The 10,717-nt window shown below is 45.4% G+C and overlaps 1 protein-coding gene across 11 annotated transcripts in view; it reads left to right on the top strand.

The window, feature by feature from the left end:
- The first annotated feature begins 284 nt into the window (after positions 1-284).
- Positions 285-10,717, top strand: part of rims2a (regulating synaptic membrane exocytosis 2a) — an 86,609-nt gene continuing 76,176 nt past the window's right edge. For 9 of the 11 annotated variants that reach the window (XM_048261571.1, XM_048261572.1, XM_048261580.1 and 6 more), the window contains exons 1-7: positions 285-316; positions 3,326-3,445; positions 4,833-4,932; positions 5,640-5,763; positions 6,528-6,574; positions 7,199-7,311; positions 9,423-9,470. In XM_048261571.1, coding sequence (XP_048117528.1) covers positions 3,395-3,445; positions 4,833-4,932; positions 5,640-5,763; positions 6,528-6,574; positions 7,199-7,311; positions 9,423-9,470 — 483 coding nt within the window. In that variant the 5' untranslated portion in view covers positions 285-316; positions 3,326-3,394. The remainder of the gene's footprint in view (positions 317-3,325; positions 3,446-4,832; positions 4,933-5,639; positions 5,764-6,527; positions 6,575-7,198; positions 7,312-9,422; positions 9,471-10,717) is intronic. The other 2 variants (XM_048261581.1, XM_048261576.1) reach the window with 2 other exon arrangements.

Raw genomic sequence — 10,717 nt, 5'->3', positions numbered from 1 at the left:
CTCTCTATCTCTCAGAGTCCTTTGTCATTTCATGGTTCCTTTGGTTTATTTACACCTCTGCATGTCTTTCTTTCTTTCTTCCTTTCTTTTCTCCTTCTGTTTTTTATTCCACAACTGTAGGGAACAGTCAAAGGGGAAAAAGAAAAACTATTGAGCAGACTCCCTCCTTATCTGAGGGCCAAAAGAAAATGGTGCGCTTTGGGGTCACGCACTAGTTGGGGAGGAGACGGCCTAGGAGTAGTGCGAACCCTCGTTAAAACTTTCGTTGTCGTGCAGTAGCACTGCAGCTAAGCGAGAACATAGCAATAGTGAGAAGGTACTGGGACCCTTGTTTGGCTTGCTTTTTTGAAAAAAAATTGTTTGTTTTTTGTTTGTAAAATCGACCGTGCTCTTGTTTGGTTTACTGATTTTGGTATTTGGTTATTTTGCGTTTTTGGTTTGTTTTCGTTTTTTTGTTTTGTTTGTTGAGTTGTTGTTTGTTTTTCCTTGCCCTGTTGCTTGTCAGTAAGTGAGCTGTTGATTTGATTTGGTGGATTAATTTACTCTTTGGCGCTTTGATGCTTATTTTGTTGTTCTTCTGTAGTTCAGAATATCAAGACTTTTTTGTTTGTCATTTTTTTAGTTTACGGTAGGTTTTTTTTTCTTTTTTGTCAGTCTGTGTTTTTTTTGTCAGCCAGTCCCCCATGCTCCGTGCTGGGTGTGGTTGAAAGAGGAAGTGGAGAGCTCTCTCTGGCTTGCATTGTGGTTTGCTTCATGGCCACTGTTGCTTTGATACTTTGGTTTTCTCGAGACTCCCTCTCCCCACCGACCCTCCCTCAAATCAAAAGAGCATCAATCCACAAACCGACTGTCTGTTTGTCATGGCACCTTAGGAATGATGGTCTCCGGATGCATGTGGCGAGTCTCTCTCTCTCTCTCTCTCTCTCTCTCTCTCTCTCTCTCTCTCTCTCTCTTTCTCCCTCTATCCCTCTTTCTCTCTCTCTCTCTATCTAACTCTATCTATCTTTCTCTTTCTCCTCTCTCTTTCTGTTTCTCTCTCTCACTCATTCTCCTCCCTCTCTCTCTTCTCTCTCTCCTCTCTTTCTGTATTGTTTTGTCTTTAATCATGCATATGTTGTAGCACAGGTTCTTTATCCCTCCACCCGCCTGCTCTTGCTCCGCTCCCCGCCTCTCAGGACCCGTTATACCCCCACCCCCCCAGCCCCTCCACCCACCCCCAGGATCCTGCTCCTGTGAAGCCCGGCGGCTTGGCCCAAAGATCACTGGCACTCGCACTTTCTCCAGGGAGGCTTGGATTGTTTTGTTTTTTAATAAATCTTTTTTTCCATTTGATTTTTTTTGTGTATTTTTGGCACAGACAAAGTTATGTTTCTCTTTTTTCCCTTCCACTGTCACATAGCTGTGGTATTTGTTTTCTTTTTTGTGTCTTTTCTTCAATACCTTGTCATGCTATCCATCACATATGTTAGTTTCCCAGTGGACCCTCTTAGTTGTGTTGAATATATATACATATATAATATATAATATATATGTACTGTTTATGTGTCAGTGTTTGTTTTTCATCGCGTGCTCCTCAGCTCCTTCGCTGAATGCTGCCTCACTTGCTTCTAGTTTCCCCCCCCCCTTCTTCATTCCATCTGCTCTCTGCTGTTCCACTTGGGAGAGCGTGCCTGGGATGATGGCAAAGCAGTGGGGCTGGAGGCTGGGGCTGGGGCTGGAGGCTGGGGCTGGGGATGGGGGCTGGGGATGGGGGATGGGGGCTGGGGATGGGGGATGGGGGCTGGGGCTGGGGCTTGATGCTGGGGCTGGAGGAAAGGAGTTGGAGTTGACCACAGAGGTGGAGGTGGAGGAGAGACTGTATGGAGGGGTTCAGTGGGGTGCAGTGTGAGAGACAAATTAGACGACTGCCCTCTGGACCCCACCCTCTAGGGCTGCACGATTCGGGGAAAATATTGCATTACATATATGCACGTTTTCTGACAGATATTATGACCGTGATTTGATTTGCGGAATAATTTTTGAAAGTCAAGCTTCAGTTCAGTATTACAAATTTTGCTTTAAGATGGGCCACTGATTGGTGAGCATGCCTAGTAGAAGGAGGATGATATATGAAAATCATAGATGTGACAAGATAAACTATTGCCGCAGAGTCACGAGCTGCATGATTAATTGCAGTCTTTGCGATTAGCTAATTGCATTAGTTCAAACTGCGATTTCGATTACAAGATCGATTAATTGTGTAGCCGTACCACCCACAACTCGCCGACGCACACTTCCTCCGTGGTCTACTCTCTTGTCCAGCACCACCTCCCAGCTCCACCTTCCTCCACCATGCTGTGACAGGGTGGGGTTTGGGGGCTGTGCTGATGGAGGTGGAGGAGTACGGGTGCATGCCACTCTCTTGCACCATCACACAAGCTCTGCTCTGGCTGCTGTGTCAAAGAATGGGAGAGAATGAGACAGACAGGACAGAATAAGAAATCCAGTATAATATTGATGTACATGACTGACACGTTTAGCCTGTTACTCGCTATGTATTTGTCTATTACTCTATGAGTTTAGGTTATTTAATATAAATAGAAAAAAAAAATATACAGTATATTCACTCCTGGTGGTGAGAGTCAGCCACAGGATGGACCAGCCTGTGTCCACCTCCCAAAACACCTAACCCTGTTTGCCTCCTTGTCATCAGGATCACTTTCTTTGTCTTGAATATGGATGAAAGGTATTTACTAAAATAAGCCCGTTGGCAAGACCACAAAAATTAATACGGGGCTTAGAGCCGTCCTGTCTAAAATCATCTAATTTGGCCATGGGCTAATCCATCGAGATTATGACGACGTTGCATAAGCACAGGAAGAGAGAAGTTGGGTGGTGGGGATAATCCAGAATGTCACAGTAGTGAAAAAGCGGAGCTTGTGTGATTGCTCTTTTTTGGGGGAATGAAATCAATCCTCAAGAACCCCCCACACCCCCACACCCCCACTTGCTCACCAGTGCTCTGGCGCTGCAATGGCTGAGGTGTTTTTGTTAGTTGAGCTTAGCTTGAAGTATGTGTGTGTGTGTGTGTGTGTGTGTGAGTGAGTGAGTGAGTGAGTGAGTGAGTGAGTGAGTGAGTGAGTGAGTGAGTGAGTGAGTGAGGTGAGTGAGTGAGTGAGTGAAGTAAGTGAGTGAGTGAGTGAGTGAGTGAGTGAGTGTGTGTGTGTGTGTGTGTGTGTGTGTGTGTGTGAGTGAGTGAGTGAGTGTGTGTGTGTGTGTGTGTGAGAGCGAGAGAGGGTTGTAAAACACAAGGCTTGTTGTTGCTCTTACCCCCCCCCCCATACAGCACCCAGTGACTTGGCAGCCGTCCAAAGACGGGGAGCGTCTGATCGGGAGGATCCTGCTCAACAAGCGAATGAAGGATGGGACGGTGCCCCGCGACTCCGGAGCGCTGCTGGGTCTTAAGGTGAGACACCCCCCCCTCATCCAACCCTTCCAACCCCCAGCCTCCACCACCGCAGCCCCCACAGTGCAAAGCCCTCGCTGCCCAGCTCCTCCTGTGTCTCCACACACCACCACCCGTGTGTTTGGAGTGGACGAGCTCGGTGGGGTTTGTCCACTCCAGTAAAAACAAGGGCTGGTTTAGATATGCACTCAGTGTCCCTCCACCAAACAAATGTCAAAAAAGTGACTCACCATAAATATGCAACACATATTTACAGATATACTCATATGCACACGCATTTTAAGCGCTATCTTTACCTTAAAAAGTGACAGATCTTTTTTTCATGGGAGTAATTTGTGACCTATGTGAGCCAGAGCTTAGTTCATGTTATGTTATTTGCCTACAGCCTAAGTGTTGGTCAGAGTTGACCCAGTTAGTTATTCAGGACCAGTGTGCTTCAGTGTCAGCAGTCATTTGAACTAGCATCTCATTGCAACAGTCATGGCCTGATTTTCTCTTTGGAAACATCACTAGTCTTATCAAGATATATTGTAACATAACACAGCTAATCTGTGTTAGCTTATACTATTCCATAACTTTTTTTTCTCTTCAGAGCTATGGAGTTTGGGCCCTTTGCAGCTGTACTGCTGCTTGTTAAATTCCGTGTAGAAATACTATGAGGCCTCCCCCTCCGAGTCTGCCGTCTGACGTCTAGTGGCTCCACTACTGATTGAGTGATCAGACTGAATAGCTATAGAGTGTTTGTGTATGTGACTCTCCATGTTTTAATACAGTGCTATCACACACACACACACACACACACACACACATCTCTGCTGCTCTGTAAGTTATGTAAAGCCATTTCATTTAGACCCCCAACTCCCTCTCTTTCGCAGCGTAATCTCCTTTTGTGTGTTGCTACAGTGACTCCATTAACAGGGATTTTATTTGTACGATGTTTCAAAGAGGGAAATGGGCTCGTGGGCCCATGGGATGCCAGCCTTTCCCCCCCCAGCCCCTCAGGGCCCTTTGAGCTTTTCAGCACCACGGACAGCGACAAGAGGAACCATTTGCCTCAGGAACTATGCAGAACTAAAGCAGACCTAACACATGTGGATAGTGGCATGGGGAACCTTTGAGAGGGGAGGAGAGAGACGAGCTAAACAGAGCTGGAGATTCAGACTCTCCTTCCTGACCTAATTTAAAAAAAAATATTATTATTATTATTCATGTTTTATCATGAATGGAAATCGCATATAGGTTAATTTGTTAATTTATGTGTGTGTGTGTGTGTGTGTGTGTGTGTGTGTGTGTGTGTGTGTGTGTGTGTGTGTGTGTGTGTGATTTGTATGTGGCTGTGTGATAGCTTTGTCTCTTCATCTGTGTCACTCCTCTGTGCGATCTACAGGTGGTGGGAGGCAAGATGACAGAATCAGGTAGACTATGCGCTTTCATCACCAAAGTGAGGAAAGGAAGCCTAGCGGACACTGTTGGTCACCTGAGACCAGGTACCTTCCCTCTCCTACACACACACACACACACACACACACACACACACACACATACACACATATTTTTTAACTGCAAACAGCATGATTGAATGCAAAGACAGTACATCTTTAAAATGTAATAGATTAGCCATAGCCGTCTTCTCTTTTCCACACATTGATAAATGCAATGCATGGTAAATGTTAATATACACAATGCAGATGTCTATCTAACATGATGTGACAAACTAGTCTGGGAGTTTGACCCACAAGCGTTGCTGCTGCCGTGCTCAGAGATGTGTATTGCTCAGCGTTGGCCAGACCTGTGTATATGTTCTAGTGCCCTGTGCAGCGTTGGCCAGACCTGTGTATATGTTCTAGTGCCCTGTGCAGTGTTGGCCAGACCTGTGTATATGTTCTAGTGCCCTGTGCAGCATTGGCCAGACCTGTGTATATGTTCTAGTGCCCTGTGCAGCATTGGCCAGACCTGTGTATATGTTCTAGTGCCCTGTGCTGCGTTGGCCAGACCTGTGTATATGTTCTAGTGCCCTGTGCAGTGTTGGCCAGACCTGTGTATATGTTCTAGTGGCCTGTGCAGCGTTGGCCAGACCTGTGTATGTGTTCTAGTGGCCTGTGCAGCGTGGGCCAGACCTGTGTAAATGTTCTAGTGGCCTGTGCTGCGTGGGTGGGAGTAGGTTGTTAGGTAACCGGCCCCCTTTGTGTTCCAGGTGACCAGGTTCTGGAGTGGAACGGCCGGATATTACAAGGAGCCACTTTTAAAGAAGTTTACAATATCATTCTTGAATCAAAGCCCGAGCCTCAGGTGGAACTAGTGGTCTCACGACCCATTGGGTGAGTGCCTGTCCCGAGATCATTTAAGTCACTAGGCTGTGTACCATACAGAACCCTAGAGTGGTAGTAAATATAGGCTATGTTGACATGGATAGCAACATTATAATAATAACCTGATGAAGACAATATTCAAAAAAAGACACCGTCATGTAAGCATTTTCTGACAACCTTAGCCCAAATACAGCCATGGTCGGAGTAGGCAGTAATCAAATGAAGACTTGGAGTATTCCAATCGTTGTAGCATTTTGTAGACATGTATACCTTAATCGGAATATGACGTCCTGAGGTTTTGCGGCATTTGATGACTATGGCATTTTATGACTATGTTCAGATTTTATGCCACTTAATGTGAACTTGAGTTATTAATTCGACTATGCTCTGTACCTGTGAATGGAACATTCTGAAATATTGTCATATTTAGAATATGGAATGTGTAACTTTTTACTTATTACTTTTGTAATATTCCCATTCGCAGTGCTCAGTCCGAGGGGCGGGATAAACGGTTGTCTTTCAAATCCCCTTTGCACTCCTCCGAGATTCTCTTGGCTGTCATCCGTCCCCGTATCTGATCTGTGTTGTAATGCAGAGAGTGCACTGCCACCAAAACCAAGACTAATGTGGTGCTTAGGGTCATTTAAATCCCATGCTCCCTGCATTAACTCTAAATGATCCCATGCGTGCCTCCCTCCCTCCCTCCATCTCTCTCTCTTTCCTTTCTCTCTCCCTCTCTCACCACATCTCTCTCTCTTTCTCTTGTGTTGCAGAGATATTCCAAGGATACCAGACAGCACACACGCACAACTGGAATCAAGTGAGTGGAATGGAATCCATTGAGGATCAGCTGTTCCTGAGCGAAGAATTGTCCTCTCTGAGCGGCAGCCTTAGTCCTTCTCTTTGGTCTTTTCGTTATGTGACCTTCTTATCTCTCAGTATCACTCTGCACTGCCCAGTCCGAATGTGTGTTTGATGTGTTCTGGACTGTCTTGTTCTCAGTCTTCGAGTGTTACTCACCGTGAGTGAAGTGATTGAGTCAGTGTGGTACCATGTGCAGAACAATCTGATTAAAGCACCTATCTGTCATCAGAATAAGGAATGTTCCATTTTACATGCTAAGCGAACTAGTAAAAATCTGATTCCATGATGACACATCTTCAGGAATCATGATAAACTCCAGGTTACTTATTCCCATGTATGAAATGGATTTCAGTCTGATTACACAGTATAACAGTCTGATTGCATAAGTAGAACCAGACTGAAATCTGATTATTTGTTTGAATAAAAAAAAAAAAAAAACAAGGAGTTTACAGGATCCAGTATTTTTCTCTCATTTGTTCCTCTCCTTTCTTTTTTTTCTTTCTTTCTTTCTTTCTTTCTTTCTTTCTTTCTTTCTTTCTTTCTTTCTCTCTTTCTGTCTTTTCCTCTCTTTGTCTGTCAGGTTCGAGCTCGTTCGAGTCGCAGAAGATGGACCGGCCCTCCATCTCAGTCACGTCTCCCATGAGCTCTGGGATGCTGCGAGACGCCCCTCAGTACTTGTCTGGACAGCTCTCAGTGAGTAGCCGTTACAGAGGAAATGAAAAGGGCCTCTTGATTAATGACCACAGGGTCGTCTTTAACAATGCTGCATCACAAGGAGAGTACAAATGTGTCTTTCTGTTGGACTTTGCAGAACAAAACTTGAAAACAAACAAAACGACAGAATGATCTAGAATCTCTCTTGTTAATTAGATTACTGTGTTAATTACTTGCTTTGTTACTTGTTACTGTTAGGTGTCTGTGTATAGGCCCCCCTGACTTGCTTAACTCTGCTAAGTGATGTGTGAGAATGATATTGGCACATTAGTGCTCCCAGTATCACTGGCTCTACACTGCTCTGAGGGCAGCCGGGGTTGTTATCGCCGGGCCAGGGCAGTTAGAAAGCGGCCAAACACGGGAGTGAGAAAGGGAGACGAGAGACAGGGGCCAGGGGGCATCAGAGACACCACTGTGGGAACAGACCTTGGCCCGGCTCCACGCGTGGTCACTCAGTCAGTCAGTCAGTCTGTCTGTCCACCAGCCTGGACGGGGCCCAGCGCCTCCGCAGGGTAATGGATGGCTGCGTCGCCTCGTGCCTCCGTGTAGTTCATTGTCTCCTGTAAAAATATCCTCTCTGGGGAGAGAAAGAGAGAGAGATAGAGAGAGAGAGATACAATGAGAAGGGGAGAGAGAGGGAGAGGGAGGGAGAGGGAGAGAGCGACAGGTGGTTGCTCCCGGTGACAAGCGCCGCGCCAGGCTAGATTACACGGTAATTCAGTGTCACTTTAGGCCGTCTAAGATGTTACGGCTCTTAAGGAAATTGAGGCCAGAGTGGATATGGGCAGCTGCAGAAACACATTTGTACAGGAAACAAAACATATGCGCGCGCGCGCACACACACACACACGCACACACGCATACATGCACACACACACACACACACAATTTTGTTTATTTTATTTGCTACAATATATTGTATATAGATTAGACACATTTATATATTATTTATAACATTTTTACATTATTTATGTTTTCATTAATATTTACTTAGGGTGCATCATAATAGCATTTCACTTTTAACACCTAACAGTCTGTGCTTGTTCATAGTGCAAATAAGGCTGAGAATAAATTCTTATCACATTTTGCCACTTTTTTTTAAGAGGAATTAAAATCAAGAAACTGACATCACAGAGACACCGAAGGGTTGACAATTACAATCAAAACTGACCTTTTCACACACATACATGTGTGGGTACATGAATTTCATGAATTTTCATGAATTTTCAGTCTTGGGAGACCTTGGGAGACCCAAACAGTGGGCGCGCGTACAAAAGAGGGCTGCCTGAGTCAGAGGAGCTAGGGCTAGCACTCTTGTTAGCGGCAGGGACGCGCTCGTGGCTACTCAATGGCCTTAGTGGCGTCACTCTGACGCAGGGACACAGAGGCGCCGGCAGAGCAGGTACAGCGAGGCAAGCAAATGAAATGGTGGGGGTGGCTGAGAGCGTGTGTGTGTGTGTGTGTGTGAAAGAGAGCGACAGAGTTTTTGTGTGTAAGAGAGTGAGAGAGTGTGTGTGTGTGTTTGTGTGTCTAAGAGAGCAAAAGAGATTTTGTGTGTGTGTTTGTGTAATAGAGAGAGAAAGACTGTGTGTGTGTGTGTGTGTGTGTGTGTGTGTGTGTGTGTGTGTGTGTGTGTGTGTGTGTGTGAGAGAGAGTGAGAGAGTGAGAGAGAGTTGGTCTTCTTCTCTTCTACGCATGGATTCAGAGTGAGCCTTACAGAAGACCTCCACCAAGATATCCAGACAATAAGCTGTAATAACTCATTTGGGGATGCAAATGTGGGAGAGAGGGAGAGAAACAAACATTGCAGTGACAGGAGGACTACCCTTGAGAGAGAGAGAGAGAGAGAGAGAAAGAGTGAGAGAGCAAACAGAGAGAGAGAGAGAGAGAGAAAGAGCTGAGGGCTGATTGTGCTGTTTGAAAAGTGTCCTTTTGGGGTTTTCAGCTTTTATTGCAAAACTTTCTCCCCCTCCCCACCCTGTCCCCCCTCCCCACCCTGTCCCCTCCCCACCCTGTCCCCTCTCCCCCCCCCACCCTGTCCCCTCTTTCCCCCCCTCCCCACCCTGTCGTTTAATTTTGCCTCCACCTAGAGCCAAAGCCTTAGTAGAAGAAGTTCGCCTTTTGCCCCTAGGGTGCAGGTAATGACGCCTGCGTGGAGGCCTGGTGGTCTTCTCTCTTCTCAGTCTCTTCTCCTCGTCTGCATCTTCACTCAATCACCTCCTCTTTGGAAAATGCATATCGGAGATGTGGCTGCATCCCAATCAGTTTTATCCGAGAGTTTTATTATTATTATTATTAGTAGTTTTAGTAGTAGTAGTAGTATTTATTCAGATCAATTATTTATTTTTAATAATTTTATTAACCCTCTATTATTACTTGATGGGATCCAAGGACTGTTTGCATGACTAACCAAGTTAAAAACTTAAAAGAGACCCTCAACTATTGCCAACCCACTCAGACAACCCACTCTTCTTAAATTGTTCTTCTTATATTGTTCCACACGATGCCTCTCTCTGGCTTCAGAGCGCCCATACAGGGCTCCTCCCGCAGAGCTTGATCTGCTCTCTTGTGTAACTGTGGCAATGGTAGATGGCCCCTCTTTAAAAGTTTTAGTGTTAACAGAGTTCGGTGGGATAGATAAACGCGATTCTTTTACCACGTAACATGAAACTGCACAGACTCCTGATACTCACCTCACCTCTGGTACAGGACGGGACTTAAATGTCCCACATGGTGGCCCAAAACCCCAATGCCTTAGTGGACGCAACCAGCTTATACCCTTTGTTTTCGTGGTATCTCTTCCACTGCTCTGTTTTCTGCTGAAAGCAAGCATAATGTGTGCATAACGACACATGAGAAATTATACAGATTTGGCATATTTCAGCATATTTCTGACTAAACAATCAGAGGAGCAACAGTTTCATGCTGCAGCGGGAAGGAACGGTTTACTGTCCCTAGAAAGCAGACTGCATTTTCCAATGGAGCAAGAGGCTGACTTGTCATGATGAACATAAAGCAAATTGTACCCTATTCCCGTGGGAACCGGACTGAGCGGGAGATTGGCTACTGTCCACGATGTGTCTTCTTTTTGGGGCGACCCAAAGATTGACACTTTAGATGGGACACGGAAGGACTCATCTCTCTCTGTGACTAAGTAAAAAAAAAAAAAACTTTGCAAATGCATCTTTTGGAACAATCACTATATCACAAAACTTCATACCACTATATGTAGTGCAATGCACATTTTCGTAAATAGACAATGCGGTGAGAGACAATGCGGTGAGAAACAATCCGGTAAATCTGTGTATCGTGGATTTCTCATGATATTTCTCATGAACACGCTCACATATGGAGGCTCAAGTATTGTGTAATAGTGCCTGGCTCT

This window comes from Alosa alosa, chromosome 13 (assembly GCF_017589495.1).
Source record: "Alosa alosa isolate M-15738 ecotype Scorff River chromosome 13, AALO_Geno_1.1, whole genome shotgun sequence".
In the NCBI taxonomy this organism is placed as follows: domain Eukaryota; kingdom Metazoa; phylum Chordata; class Actinopteri; order Clupeiformes; family Clupeidae; genus Alosa; species Alosa alosa.
This window is presented reverse-complemented; position numbering and strand designations above follow the sequence as displayed.